The 16,248-nt window shown below is 43.2% G+C and overlaps 1 protein-coding gene across 37 annotated transcripts in view; it reads left to right on the forward strand.

The window, feature by feature from the left end:
• TCF4 (transcription factor 4) overlaps positions 1–16,248 on the forward strand; it is a 339,431-nt gene that overhangs the window by 273,397 nt on the left and 49,786 nt on the right. For all 37 annotated transcript variants that reach the window (XR_014517238.1, XR_014517239.1, XR_014517240.1 and 34 more), the window contains 3 exons: positions 7,589–7,694; positions 9,766–9,899; positions 13,867–13,999. Coding sequence is in view for 33 of the 37 variants with exons in the window: in XM_083465957.1 (XP_083322083.1) it covers positions 7,589–7,694; positions 9,766–9,899; positions 13,867–13,999 (373 nt within the window). In the remaining 4 variants the exon portion in view is untranslated. The remainder of the gene's footprint in view (positions 1–7,588; positions 7,695–9,765; positions 9,900–13,866; positions 14,000–16,248) is intronic.

Below are 16,248 nucleotides of genomic sequence, written 5' to 3' on the forward strand. Positions count from 1 at the left end.
CCCATTGGGAGCAATTGGTTGCCAGTTAGCCTCTGGGCCCAATTCAAGGCATTTAAAGCCCTAAATCATGGGTAGGCAAACTAAGGCCCAGGGGCCGGGTCTGGCCCAATCGCCTTCTAAATCCAGGCTGCAGACGGTCCAGGAATCAGCCTGTTTTTACATGAGTAGAAGGTGTGCTTTTATTTAAAAGGCATCTCTGGGTTATTTGTGGGGCATAGGAATTCGTTCATTATTTTTTTCAAAATATAGTCCGGCCCCCCACAAGGTCTGAGGTACAGTGGACCGGTCCCCTGCTGAAAAAGTTTGCTGACCCCTGCCCTAAATGATCTAGGTCCCAAATGTCTGAAATACCACCTCCTTCCCTACAGGACCCCCTTGGGTATTAAGAGGGGGCGGGCGGGGGGAGTGGTTCTTCGTAGTTCCAGCCTCAGAATGACACATGGGGAGGCAGCCTGGGGGAAGGCATTCTGTGTGGCAGCCCCAAAGCTGTGCAACTTCACTATATAGTTCGCATCAAATGCTGAAAATGTACCTCTTTACCCTGGCCTGGGACACCTGAGGTGCATATTTTTTTGTAACCCGGCCTATTCGTGTCATTGCAATTTGTTTTAAACTGTTTTTAAAAAATGTAATTAAAAAAAAAAAATTTAAAAGTTTGAATATGGCTTAAGGCAGGGATGGGCAACTTGCACTGCTAGAAAACATGAGACTAATTACCAAAGCCCTGGGAATGTGATCAGGTCAGACCTGTGGTAAAAGTAATCTATCCCCTTTCCTGCCAGCCCGGGGGGGGGGGGTGGGTGGGTGCCGGGAGTGAGGAAAGATAAGGCAGCGTCATAGGAACGAAAGGGTTGGCCTCATCTACTTTGGACTCTCTCCGCACCCACTGCTGATTTTAGCCCCAGCCCCAGTCAGCATGCAGCCCCATTACATCATAACCCCAAGGGAATGTTGACCTCAAAAGAAAAGGAGAAGGAAAAAGACTGTCCGCCCTTGGCTCAAAGAATGCTTTGCGTGCAACACAAGTAAAACCGGCAGCATGCTGATCTGCATTGCGACTTAATCTAGTGGTGACCTGTGTGAGTCTTGTAAGCAGCTTAATTAACTCATTCTTTGTTCACACAACCAATCCTACGTCATTTCCCAACATTGCAGACAGTAGAAATGCTGTTCACCTGTGTTACCAGTTAGCTAAGCACTGTAGACCCCGTTTTTCAAAAGCCAAGCCATGGACCCTCTACTTTGGAAAATGTTGATGTCTTTGTGGTAGTTTTTGTTATGTGAATGGTGCCCCCATGCACTCCCAACATGTCCCAGTGCAAAACCAGGCTGCACTCCCATGTGAGTCTCATGACCCACATAAGAGCGCGGCACCCAAAACCACATATTTTTGGGCACTGCAACCTCACACAAGACACACGTCCAGCTGTGATTTCATGCGCTTTGGGGCGCTGTGCTCTCACAGAAGAACACGGCCCCCCAAAATGGGATGTTCCAGACAGTTGGCGATTATATGCCACACACACCCTGGGTGGGTTATGGAGACTCCCTGGGGTCTGCGGACCACCAGTTGGGAACTACTGCTGTATACAATATACTGGTTCACATGCAACACTGGTTCACATTAAAGCTATGGCTTAACAAGAATGTGTGGGTTCCCAGCCACTATGCTCCTCCCCTGGCCCTGCTGCTTCTGTGAGCTAAGCCATGGTTTGACTTAGCTTGTTGCTCCAACATGGGCTTATGGTTTGTCTGGTACAAGGCAAACCAGATGCCTCAGACAACATGCTGAATCAATCCATGGATTAGCTCACAGCAGCAGCAGGTCCAGGGGAGCAGCAATGAGGCATCAATTTCCTCTCTGGGAACCCTCATGCTGATGTGTTCTCACTGAACCATGTTTTGGCTTAGTATTACATGTGAACCAGCTCAATATCAGCAGTTCTAAAATGATCAAACCATGAAGCTAAAACATGAATGGCATGAGAAAGCATAAAATTGGTTTTCTGGCATCACAGTCCAGGATAGAATGAAGTACATCAGTGGGTTTAAGCATGCTTAATCTGTGTTGGTTTTGTAGCCTTTGTTCTCTAGGGATGGGGAAGCTGCGTCTAGATCAGGGTTTCCCAAACTTAGGTCTCCAGCTGTTTTTGGACTACAGTTCCCATCATCCCTAGCTAGCAGGACTAGTGGTCAGGGATGATGGAAATTTTAGTCGAAAAACAGCTGGAGACCCAAGTTTGGGAAACCCTGGTCTTAGAGCATGAGACGATGGGCATTACTAAGGCCCTAACTGATCTTTTCCCTCTGCCTTGTTGCTGGTTATTGCAGCTGCTGGGGTGTTTTAAGTTCAGTTTCAATTGTGAGCGTTTTATTAGGCTTTGTTGTTTTCTACACCACTGTGTGCACCATGCTGGAAAGGTGGCAGGAGTGTGCATCCTGCGCGTCGTAAACAGTTGTCAGGTACATGCCTCCAGTCTGAGCTGGAGCAAACCCATGGCAGCTGCAGCCATTAGAAGCAATGGGCTGATGTTGCAGCAGTCATGTGCCAAGTACTCCCAAGCTGTTGGAATTGGACTGCTATCTGCAAAAGCGTGTCCTGGGTGGTTGCAGTGGTGGAACCTGGGACCCATTCTTCTGCTCACTAAGGACTCGTCAATTTTACACTTCCTGGATATGGAGGAAACCACAGTTTCTTTCTTATTCAGATGCTGCCTTGCCTGCCTGTTGCTGGAAATGCAATGGTGGCAGAATAGGGATGGGGCTTGAGAATGCACAAAAAGGAAGGAAGGAAGACCATAAACGGAAGCTGGAAGTGGACAGGGACACACTACAAAGAATATAGAGGGAGTAACCTGTCACAACATTAACAGGTTAGCTTGTGATTTGGAGAGAAACTGGAAGTGACACTGAACAGGTAGCCTTGCCATCATGGATGCTGAGAGGTCAGTTCCAATGCTTGGGCCAATGCAGGCCTTGGGATTGTAGGAATGATTGAGGAGGGTGTAAAAGTCATCTTTCATGTACCCACACTCCCCACCATCTCAGATTACTGGATCGTATCAGCTGTTGGGGTAGAACAATGCACAGTGCAATGATGTAACCTCATGCATTTTGTTTACCATGACATTGCAAGGCGGTGGGAGCAAACAGCCACGAAGGAGTGGCAGCTCTGTCTCACAGTACTTGCTTAACCCATCAGGCGACAATCCTAGGGGCATTACAGGTGAACGAGCCCCATTGAATTCACTGGGACTTGCTTCCAGGAAAATAAGCATAGGATCTTGGGATGCACAAGATACAAAGCTAAGGAGTATGGGAACAGATATGACAGTTAAGAGGCTTGTGCAGTTTTGTAAATGCAAGAAATGCTATTTTTCCCTATACTTAAACATGGACCATAGTTTGCCAACCCAAATGATCACGCTGCTTTTCAGCTGGTTGCGGGTGGGTTTTTTTGGCGGGGGGGGGGAGGGATTTCTCATTCTTCAACAAAGATTTAAAAGAAACTAGGTATTTATAACCAGCAAAATGTAAATTTACTGTAGCATTATCTCTGAAGAATATGGTTCAAACTTTACCTAATTTATCACTCCCAAGAAATCGGATTCAATGGTGTTGCTGTCCCTTATGTTTTTCTTGAACAAATAGAAGCAAGCTTTCCTAGTACATATAGTTTCACCAGGCCAATATTTATGCTTTTGGGTTATTTGTGCTTTTGTAACTATTTGGAAGTTTGAGAAACATTGAAATGAAATAGTGTTGGGTTTGGGGGCGTTGATCTATTGAGGCATTTTGAATTGAGCGCCCCTTTAATACTGAGAATTCTGTTATGGGTAGGTAGACAGTTAAAAACTTAAAGGAGCTTTTGCTGTGTCATGGGTTGCTTAAGCCAGCTTGTTTAAACTAACCAGAGTTTGTGATAAACCACGATCATTCATCCAGAAAACCAAGGTTCATGGAAAATGAAAGTAACAGCTGTTGAATGCACACAAGTCTGAGGATCGTGGAACCTTCCTCCTGCTAAGGCATGTTTTACTAAACCAGGCATAGGCAAACTTGGCCCTCCAGATGTTTTGGGACTACAACTCCCATCATCCCTAGCTAACAGGACCAGTGGTCAGGGATGATGGGAGTTGTAGTCCCAAAACATCTGGAGGGCCGAGTTTGCCTATGCCTGCACTAAACCATGGTTTAGCATGCTAGACCATGACTAATGCTTAATTGTTCTCCTGATTCATATTCCCCATCACATAATAAAGCAAGCACACCAACAAGAGAGAGAGAGAGAGCAACCATCCCCTCCAGAAAAACAGATGGGAGAGTATCCTTTCCAAATGAGCCACTTCCATATCCTTGACTGATGTAATTTGAAAATCCAGAGAATCTGGTTGACCTAGCTCTGCATTGTGATTCCCTAGGCTCATCTGTAGATTAGCTGGATGCATATCTATGCAAAAGTGCAACTCTATTCAGGTGTTTTAATCCATCACTCAATGAGTGTGAGTAGGAGAGTATGCTAGCTCTTCCTGTCCCCAGATAACTTCTGAAACAAGCAATCTTTCTGTTCATGCGAGCTTCCTAATACAGATTAGGACAAGCCTTCTCCCAAGGGAAGCCCATGCTGCTGCAAATAGGCCACTGCATTTATTTGCCTCAAAACATCTGGAGGGTGATGGGAATTGTGGCGCTAGCACAGCCATTCCCACTCTCCTTTTTTGCAATCCTAATTTTACAAGGACTAGAACACGCAACCAGGGCTAAGGTGCCACCAGGTGTAATAGGGTTTGCTGCCAGGTAAGTGTGTGCAGGATTGCAAACGCCATCCGACTGGAGGAAACAAAAAAAATCAAACTTGTATTTGCAGCAAGCCTTGGCTGTCCAGCTAATCCGAAATAAAAATGTTTGGTGTGATTTTAAACTGCATCTAGGGGATCTGGGTTCGGTTCAGGGAATTTCATTGGCACTAGGGCTGTCCTCCACTCACCATATGCTATTGCATCCATAAATAGTAATTATAATAGTAGCATTTCTAGTTCTAAAAAAAAGCTGAATTGGCCTCTGGGCTCATGTACATAATAAAATTGCTTAATAAATAATTAACAAAACATAATGGATAAAACATTAAAAATGACATCACCAACTTCTGTCAGCCGACACCAACTACCCCTGGTCTTGATGTGATTACTCTTTCTGAAGGAAAGAGTTATTTCATATAATATATCACATATATTTTTACTTTTAAAAAAAGAAATTTTATAAGGCATTTTCCTACGACAACAGCACACAAGGTAATGGCAGTTCCTTGTGCCATATGATATCCTATGAAAATTACCTTGCATGCTGGGAAAATCTCCCTGTAAGAGAGTTTACACTGAGGTGCAGCTCTTTATTTACTAGATTTCGGCAAAATAACGATTCATTAATCTTCACTGTTATTGTCAGGATTTGACTTCTAGCTTCAGGCATTCGTTCTTGGAGGGAAATTGCCATGTTTTGTAAGATACCTCCCCCCTCCCCTTCTCTACCATTTCTGATTGCTCTTGCATTGTATTGGTGAAATTTTGTTCCTTTTACCATGGCGTGTGAATGTTAGAGTAGGCTCCCTGCCAGTTTTGTGATCTGCTGCCTGCTTCAAAATGGAGGCAGGAAGGTATCCATTTTCATCAAGATGATGGGGATGTTTTGGTCTTCCTGACCATCTGGAGTAGAGAGGTCTTTAAAAAGTAGGAACATATATATTTTAAATATACAGATATCTGCATATATTAAAGTTGAATAAAATGCAAAAATAAAAATGCTGTCCATTAAGCTGCATTTTTTTTAAAAAAAAATAATGGCAACAAAGTCTGGGCATTTAATAAATTTTTTTTAAAAATTTCTTCTTTAATCAAATCAAAGCAGGAAAATGAATAAGATTGTTTTTATCCTTGTGAAGAGATGGCTAGAAAAACCTTTGTTGTATTAGTAAGCAAATTTTAAGTAAATTAGGTTTTTGGCATACTTGCTAAGTTTATTGCGCAGGCAAATGCGCTAAGTACTAAAAAGCAGGGTTTTTCCCCTAAAGTGCACGCATGCTGTCTTGGTGGTCTTGTGCCTATCCCAATTTTTAATGGTTCTTTTAAGTTTCTCAGCAAAGACCAAAGATCATAGGAGTTTAGCATCCCAGGATATGCTTGGTACTGCTTTCTCAATTTCATTTTTCAGTCATGGGAACAAAGGGCTGATTTCCTAACTTCTCCCATTGTTCCTCTTCTAATGTATGAAATCTGCATATTTCCACACAATATAGCACTTTCAATGGTTTTGTAAAATTATGTTAAACTCCATGATATCACAGTTCCACTGTGCATATGTTGGGCAGAGAGGTTGCAGCCAGGCAGACATGGCAGATATCACTCATTTCAGCAGCGGGTTTCTTTTCTATGTTTACCCCAATTCAGAGACTCAAACCTCTTTAATGATGCCACTGAGTGTACCCCGTACTCTGGAGTACAGCCTGCCTGCACATCTGCATATGCTGAAACACACACACACCAGATTTCTGTTTCTATTTTGTGGCTCCCGCAACTCCCACTCATATTTTTCCTCTGAGTTTTGTAAGAAAGTCAGGAGGCTGCCCTTAACAAATGCCCTATGTGGGTCAGCCATGCCAGTCAGGAGGCTGCCCTTAACAAATGCCCTATGTGGGTCAGCCATGCCAGTCGGGGGCTGCATTCTCTCTCGGATGATAAATATGTGATTTGGTTGAAGCGCAAGTGCTAAGAAGCTCATGAGATGGAGCTTCTTCCTCCCATAAAATCATAGAATTGTAGAGTTGGAAGGAACCCCAAGGAACATCCAGTCCAGGCATCCAGATGTTTTGGCCTACAACTCCCATGATCCCTAGCTAACAGGACCAGTGGTCAGGGATGATGGGAATTGTAGTCCAAAACATCTGGAGGGCCGAAGGTTGGGGATGCCTGATCTAGTCCAACCCCCTGCAATGCAGGAATATGCAGTTGTGCAGTACGGGGATCAAACCTGCGATCTTGGCACTATCAGCACCACGCTCTAACCAGCTGAGCTCCCGTCTGCATAATTCATGCTTAGTGGGATAGGATGGGGCAGAGCATAGAGATCTCCAGGGACGGGGAAGCAATCAAGAGAGATTTGAGGGCACACCTTGAACAAGTTGAAATCCTTTACCATGCCTGGGTTGTACTGTTCTGACTGCTCACATGATTGAATGCTCCCCTGACTATATGAAATTTCCATAGAGCAAACCAGATATCAGGGAGAAGGGTAACCTAATCTCACCTTTTCTCCAGCATGTTAGTTTTTCAGCAATGTGAGATCCCACCTGTACAGCCCAAACTAGTTTGCCACCTTAGTGTGAACCAGGCCTAAAACATTCTCTATTACAAATAGCTATGGAGGTTTTTTCCTATTTCAGTTTCAAATGAAGCACAGAGTCTAACATTATGAAGTGGATTGTGCTGAATAAAGAATAGGGATAAAAATCCCATTTTTAACCCCCTTGTTTTAAGTGCAGTCATTCTTGGTGGAATACTAAATGCAATTATTTTCTCCTCTTTTTCCACCATAGGTTTATGCCCCTTCTGCAAGCACTGCCGACTACAATCGGGATTCACCAGGCTATCCATCCTCAAAACCAGCAGCCAGCACTTTTCCTAGTTCCTTCTTCATGCAAGGTAAGGTGGTGCCATTGACGGGATTTTGCTGTGCATGCATTTTGAGAACCAGTAGGAAATGGGTCAAAAACAGCAGTCAGCTTACTAGGTGGGGTTCCCTTTCGAACTCATATGGCCACTGTATGAGCTGTGTTGGTTGCCAATTCCTTTCCAGGCCCAATTCAAGGTGATCACATTACTGTTTAAAACTCTAAAGGACTTATCCCCGAAATATTGTTGAAACTCCTGGTTCTCCTTTTGAATACTGCAGGTCACTCATGCCTTTGATATTCCTCAGTTTTGAGGTTTAAATATCATGTACCCCAAGGCAAACTTGAACAGTTAAGCTTATGTCCTAAAATTAAAGCATTAAACTTCATGCACATTTTAGAAATTAATAAAACTGAATAGCTTGCCTATTTGCTCCCTTTGTTATGTTTCTACAAAGTTATTCAGCCTTGCTTTGAGAGACGACGGGACAATATTCTAGGCATATATATATATATATAGTCATTCATTTCGGCTCTACCTTTTTATTCACACTGGCATGCAATAACCTAAACAACCATATAAACAATGCAAAATATTGTTGTTGTTTAGTTTGTCACTTGCCATAACCAAAGTAGAATGCAAAAACGAAATATACGTAGCGAACGTATCCATTAAAACAATACTGCACACTAAAAGTGTTTATCCACAATAATCAGTTATAAAGCAAGAAAATCCTTACTCGCCCAGCAGTAGGATTAACATCTATAATAACTGCAAAACCAGAACGGTATTATTGCCCAAATGCGCAAATAAAAGAATGCACACGCATTAGAAACGTAAGCGTTAAGAGACACCAGTTTCCAAAGATGGATGGAGCAATCCTAACTCAGCCTCAGTGACAATTGGAACTAGCACCTGCCAATCAGGGCAGAAGGTGGAGGTGGATTTTTAATGTGCCAGCTCCAGCAGATCCATCACTAGCCCTGCTTCTCTCTGCACCCCCCCCCCCGTGATATTTCCTCTTTCAGAGCCTTACACTGACTACCAGTGGCACGATTCCAACTTCATGACAGCTCCCACCTTCAGTGGGCAGAGCAGAAACACCTGTAGCAGCACTTCTGCTGGCAGAGCCTGGCAGAGGACCACCTCTTCTAAATCCTAATCTCTAGCAGCATGGATTAGGATTTAGGATTGTTCCCTACAGCCGCATAAAAGCAGTTAGAATTGCCCATCAAATGCCTGTCTGGATACATTTTTTCCACGGGCCCAGCTACAAGCAGAAAGAGAGCCTGTAATATTTTCCCAGAGAGGGCATTACAAAGGTGTGATGCCACCACAGAAAAGGCCCTGCCTCCAGGGCTCTTCTATCATACTTCCATCTAAAGATTGGTAAAGGTGGTCAAAATACGTCTGCTCATTCATATGTTTACTTTTGTCTGGCTTTCTTTATTAATTTAAAAAATGAAACGTGTACAATATTCACTTTATTGAATAAATGTCATGGAAACGCTCCAGTTCACCACGTGAATAGTGCCTGAATATGGAGGAATTCCATTTTTTACATGTTTTTATATTGTTTAGATATGTAATTTTAGATGCTTTAATTATAGCATGGATGGTATTTATGATGTTGTGTGACTCCTTTGGAAGGAAGGGTCACATAGAAATTTTAATAACACCCTATTTTAAGCTCCTCTTTTACCCTAGCAAAAATGTGTAACAATATAGGTCGTAGGTATTTAGGATTTAGATAAAGATAGCACAACAAACTATAGGAAAGTCTTTGCACATAAGACCTATGACTAATTGGTGGTGATTCAAAAGATGTCATTTGCTTTTCTCTGGAGCAAACTTTTTTTTTAATCATGAGCACATACTTATATAAAATTAGTGTAGCCCTTGGGAAGCAAAAGGGTGATACATAGCTCTTCCCATTTGCGATTGCTATCTTTTAACATAAACTGCTACCCAACACAGCAGAGCATTAGGTGTGCACCAGACCTTATTAGAATGCTAATTTTAACATTTACTGGAAACACAACACCAGAATGTTAGGTAACCAAGCCTTCAGAGAAGTCTATTTTTCTTTTCTGTTTTACAGACGGTCATCACAGCAGTGATCCGTGGAGCTCCTCCAGTGGGATGAATCAGCCTGGTTATGGCGGAATGCTGGGCAATTCTTCTCATATTCCACAGTCCAGTAGCTATTGCAGTCTTCATCCTCATGACCGCTTGGTAAGCCAATGAGTGGATTTCAACATCACGTTATAACGTATGTTCCATCTGCGCAAACATTTCATTTTGTCTGCTGGAATGCTCCACCTTCTCCTCCCCCCACATGCTGTTCTGTTTGTTGGGGGGGGGCGTTGGTCTCCCAACTCCCTTTCCCTTACCAATATTGAGGGCCATTTCAGAGAGGAAGAGAGGAAAGCCCTGTTGCGCAAGGATCATTCTTTGTGTATGTGTGAGAGTGCTGTTCTGAAAATGGCATCTTCTACTACTTTTTAAAAAAAACACAACAACATTCATTTGAAAATTAGAAGGGAAATAAAATGTTGGTAACATTTTCATGGAAGACATGCAGGGCTTTTGTTGCGCTCATGCTATTTCTGAGGTGGGCGAGAGGGTTTGTGAATGTCTTTTTTCCCTGTTCTACAAACTATCAGTCTAGTGATCATCATTCTGTAGCCTTTCAGGTTGTCTACACTTCCTGAAAACTCCATGATGCCCTGAAGTGTGTTTCCCTGTAAGTGCAGAAAGGACAATAACTTTATTTTTAACACAATTAAGCCTTTCTTTTTTTTTTTACTTATAAATAAAGTAGCGTGGGTTTCTAAATTTTTTTTGGTAAAGGTAAAAGGAAGGGCTTCCCTAAAAAATTAAATCAATGAGTGCACTAATCTTAGGCACTCAGTAGCCAGCCTTGTCTGCTTCCCATGCTTCAGTTAAAGCCCGGGAGAAGACAGCAAGAGGTAACTCCTCCTACAGGGCTTTTTCAGATCAGGAAGTGTGGGCAGCTAGGGAGGCTGCAAAACACTGGAGAAAAGTATAACGAAAAGAAAAAAACACAAACCCCAGCCTCAGGCACCCTAGAACGATAAGGTAAACTCAAATCACACTCACAGGAGTTCTGAAGAATTTCTGAAGCACCCTGCAAATGAAACAGCCTCTTTCATTGTAGGAAGAAAACTTTTCATAAGCTTCAGTTCAGCACATGGTAGGGCGGTGATGCTCACCTGGCCTCCCAACAGCTGAGTCACTGTTGCTTCCTGGGAGGGAGAGGGGCAAGGTGGTGAGGGGGTTGACGCATTGCAAAAGTGCCAGCAGGAGTGCCAGATTGCCATCTACCCCTCTCCATCTCCTTCCTGGTAAGCAACAGAGACTCAGCTGTTGTAAGGTCAGGGGAACATCACGCCACCATGCCATGTACCACTGCACATACCTATGCAATGGAAAGGCCTGTTCTGTGCATTCCTTTGCTAATTATTATTTTTTATTTCCAGTGGGGATTTTTAAAAAGAAAGAAGTTTGGTGCCCTGGTAGGTCCTGAAAGGGAAAGAGGGCTATTAGTAGGGTTTGTAGATAAAAAGGTAATAAATAGCATGGGGGGAGGCTGTTTATAAATAAAACAAATAAACTTTCAATCTCTGTTCTATCATAGCCATCTAACTTACTTCAAGGCAAAAGAGCTTATAATTGCATACCGAGAAGGAGTGTTGTTGGAAACTGGTGCCAGTTTGAGCTGGTGTGTGTGTTTTTGCACACTGCTTTTAACAGTAAAGATCATTCATTCATTCATCTGGAGCATTTGTGCCCCACTCTTCAGTCAACAGGCTCCCAGAGTGGCTTACATGCAGTCAATTAAAACAAATCAGTCCCTGCCTGCAGGCTTACAATCTAAAACAACAACACACAAGGGAGAAGGGACAGGGAGGGAAGACGAAAAAATCAAACTCAGGCACCTGTACTTAAACAGTTCTTCTTATAATGAACAGCTGGCACAATTCAGGGGTAGGAAATACCTGATACAGCTGGTTTTTTGGCAGAGCTGATGGAATGAGCCCTGCTTCCCAGCTCCCCCACTGAGGCAGCCTGATGGTATGGCTGCTCCCAGGTGACAATTGAGGGAGAGGAGGCCTGATGGAGCTGGTCTGTCACAGCAGAACAGATCCACGAGTGGGAGAAGGAGCCAGGGGGCAGAACCTTCCATGCAGATCTTCCAATTTCCAGCATAACAACTTAATAAATCTGTTAAGCCAGGTACAGTCATACCTCGGATTGAAGTAGATTCGGGTTGAGCATTTTCGGGTTGCGCTCCACGGCGACCCGGAAGTAATGGAGCACGTTGCTTTCGGGTTTTTCCGTTCACGCATTTACAGACGCTCAAAATGACGTCACGCGCGGAAGCGGTGAAGTTGCATTTGCTTCAGGATGCGAACAGGGCTCCGTAATGGATCCCATTCGCATCCAGAGGTACCACTGTATCTTCAATGTTTTGAGAACCCAGGACTCACTTTTAACCTGTAAACATGCATTTGGGGACCCATTTCTAAACCCTTTACCATGTATTTGCATGGTGGTAGCGTGCCTGTTGCAACCCACCTTGGATAAGGCCACGACCCACCAGTTGAAGACCAGTGTGTTAAGCTATGCAAGAGAAGAAAGAAGAAAAACACTCAATAGGAATCAGCCTACTTTTTGCACACAACCTCTTTTTGACATTCCTCAACTGTGGTTGACAGAAACAGGTTGCTGGGTGGGGCGAAGCCATTGCACTAGGTTCTTGGAAGCTGGGTCTCTGTTCCTTACTGAGAGGGGAGGTGGCAGGGAGGTAGGCATGGTGCAGGTGCACTAGCAGGAGACACAGAGTGGCTCAGCTGGTGCATTAACACCATGTAACCCTCCTACCAGGAAACCAGTGTAGCAGCTCTAACCCAGCTAGAGAGCCAACCTGATGCCCTTCAGATATTTTGGACTACAACTACCATCAGCCCCAGGCTAGCACTGGAAGCTGTAGTCCAAAACATCGGGAAGGCACTAGATTGGGGAAGGCTGCCCTAACACAATGCTAAATCATCCTTGCAAATTGTGGACGTAATGCAGCTGAAGTTTAACCCCCTTTTATATCCCACTGGTTCACTGGGGCTGAAATCCCAGAAGCACTGACAAGGCAGCAAACTCTACTGAGCATAGTGGATCTTGCTCCCAAGTAAACATAGATTGGATTGGATTGCACTGCGCAAGAGTTAGGTGCATGCTTAATTCTCTTCCACCAAATTCAACAGGACTTGAAAGTGCTTTGACAAATAGGTTTGAGTTTAGCTGGATCACACATCATTTAAATTTGTTGCAAGTCATGGGCGTATATCTTTGTTGACGTCTCTTAGAGTTTATTTTTATATTGCGGCTTTGAGCATGCAACCACCTTGGGATAGAGCAGAATAGAAATAAATATTTGTAAACATCTCATGTCTTCAAAATGGAACATGACAAACATTTCTATTGTTTATGCTGCCCATCTGTTGTATATGGGATAAGAGTAGTCTCTGGGATGTGAGGCTACAAAAGCCCATATATTTATATGTTCTAGTTCTCTGCATACAGGAGGGTACATCTATGGTGGGATTCACCTAGCGACCTCTAATGTACCGTGTCCCACACTGATGGAGAGCACCAGATCTGGGAGCTTTATATCAAACAGTGGCATAGGAATGGCTCTCTGGTGAACTCCCTACAGAAGGCTGAACTAGTGCTCTGTAGGACTTCTGGTTCCCCCCATTGTGTCTTCCACCAGCAGTCTTTCCAGGCTCATTGCCAGAAATTTCATTGTGAAGTAGGTGTGTGCATTTGTGCATACCATTGCAAGTGAGTCTGAAATGGTGAAACCCCAATAAAATCTGATATATGTAATAATTATTTAATTGAACCGCATTAGAAGAGGGAGGTTGGGGCATGTCTAAAGGAGGCTGGGCTCACACAGGCAGCCTGCAGAGCCCTATGTCCTTTCACACAGGCAGCATGCCCAGCTGTGAGATATGTGTGCGTTATTATTATATCATATATCTTAATGAATATATATCTGCTCAGAAAGCTGTGTCCCACACGTTTTAAAGAAAGTTGAAGTGCTCCAAATGCAGGGGTCCAGCTGTTAACGTGCTCTTCTGCTGGCTGAAATGTTCTCTCATTATGCTTTCTACCACAGAGCTACCCATCACACTCCTCAGCAGACATCAATTCCAGTCTTCCTCCAATGTCCACTTTCCATCGCAGTGGCACAACCCATTACAGTGCTTCTTCCTGCACACCACCCGCAAATGGGACAGATAGCATAATGGGTGAGTTGACAAGCTGTTTTCATGCTTGAGGAATGTCAAGCTTCTCTTTGATTCCCCCAAGATTCTGCAAGAGGGAAGAGGCCATGTTTCATCAGTTGTGTCATCAGAAAGGATTGCTTCTCTATGCTTTTCGAATATATTATGACTAAAACGGTGTGGGTGGTTAAAGTCCTTGCTGCACAGATGCCTGCACAAGGCTCACCTCTTGTCAACTTCTTTGGAAATGGAATTTCATCTCTACATACTACAAGCACAGCCACTTGCCTTATTATTTCCCCATTATTTTCCCTTCCCTCCCCAAAAAGTGTTTGCTTTATTCAAGTTACGGATACGCCTTAAAAAATTACATGCACAATGAGTTTTCTCTCTGGACGAGAGAAACTTTCACAGACCATGGGTATCAACAGCTGATGTCCTAAAGAGCTGTGAACACAACAGTTCCAGTTTCCTGAGTGGATCATGTGAGGATATTAACTGAAAACGATGCTTAAGTCTGTGCAGAGCATTACCCATGTGTTTTCAAAGGTTCAAAGCTATGTGGCATTCAGTCAGCCACTTACCAGAAGAGATTTAATGCAGCATATGCTAAAGATTACTCCAGAATATCTCCCTCATTCATGTATTAATCCTGCTTTCTACTCTCACTTTAAATGACATGTTTGAATGACATGACGCATGGCAGTATGTGGCTTTTTTAGTGGAAACATTATGTGTGCTTTCCCTTGAGGCCTTGGTTTTACTGTGATTTTATTATTAGAACAGTCACATAATACTGCACTTGATTTTTATTTTTTTTACAAGCGTGTTAAGCTTCCAGTGCAGTGGGGTGATAAACTGTCATATGGCACAGGAGGGACATGAATTTTTATCCTGCTGTGTCAGTACTTCTTATCTTAGGAAGAGTGAAAATATCAAATTGACCCAAGTTTCCGTTCTCTTTCTTAAGTCTTATAACCATAACTTTTGTGCAACTCAGAGATTTGTGTTCCATCCAGGAAGTTGATGCCGGGTTGTAAGAGTTTTGCTTGTTAACTCACAGTAACTGCTTTATCAAAAAAATAATTCTTTGGCTCAACTAAACCATGAGAACAGAATATTGGGCTGGGTAGGCCTTGGTCTGATCCAGCAGAGATCTTATTATACTCTTAATCAGAGTCACTTTTAGGTTGCATCAACATTGTTTACTCTGTCAACATTTTACATACCTGAGAAGGTTGCAATCTGAGACCAGATTTCATAGTGAGATGTTTGGGTCGGTTTTTACATAATCCTGGCATTAGTAGTATTAAATTTATATAGTCTACCCATCATATGCCGAATGGCTTCCAAGCTGTTTACAGGTATAAGATCAATTATAAAATCCATTCCTAATTCAAGTACACAACAAAATAATTCCATCAATGCACTAAAGGCACCCACAATCAAAATATCTAATAAAACAAACTGGTTGAAAAGCATCATAATTAAAATGGTTAAGAAACAGTTTCAATGCCTAAACCAAGTGTTCCTTCAAAAGCTGGTGGAATGTCAATACTTATGGGGCTTCTGGTATTTCAGCAAGGAACACATCAAGTAAAGTGGTACCTCGGTTTTCGAGCATCTCGGAAGCTTTTTAGGTTTTCGAACGCCGAAAACCCAGAAGTAAATGCTTCCGTTTTCGAATGAGTCTCAGAAGTCAAACGGCTTCCACTGCGTATTTTCCAATTTTCTCCACTGAAATTGAAATTATCCCTTTGTGCCTCGGTTTTCAAATGTTTCAGAAGCCGAATACTCTTCCAGAATGGATTATGTTCAAAAACCGAGGTACCACTGTACTTACTTATACAGTGGTGCCCCGCAAGACGAATGCCTCGCAAGACGAAAAACTCGCTAGACGAAAGAGTTCCGTTTTTTGAGTCGTTCCGCAAGACGAATTTCCCTATGGGCTTGCTTCGCAAGACGAAACGTCTTGCGAGTTCTTGTGAGTTTATTTCCTTTTTCTTAAAGCCGCTAAGCCGCTAATAGCCGCTAAGCCGTTAATAGCCGCTAAGACGCTAATAGCCGCTAAGACGCTAATAGCCGTGCTTCGCAAGACGAAGAAACCGCAAGACGAAGAGACTCGTGGAACAGATTAATTTCGTCTTGCAAGGCACCACTGTACATAGTACTGGCATACACCAGATACTTACATCCTAAAAAGATTTGTGCCAGAGCTCTTTCAAAAATTAGTTAGGCCTTCTCCCTCAAAATGGAGGTGCCCAAAGTGGCTC

Source organism: Podarcis liolepis, assembly GCF_965112155.1.
Source record: "Podarcis liolepis genome assembly, chromosome: 11".
Taxonomy (NCBI): domain Eukaryota; kingdom Metazoa; phylum Chordata; class Lepidosauria; order Squamata; family Lacertidae; genus Podarcis; species Podarcis liolepis.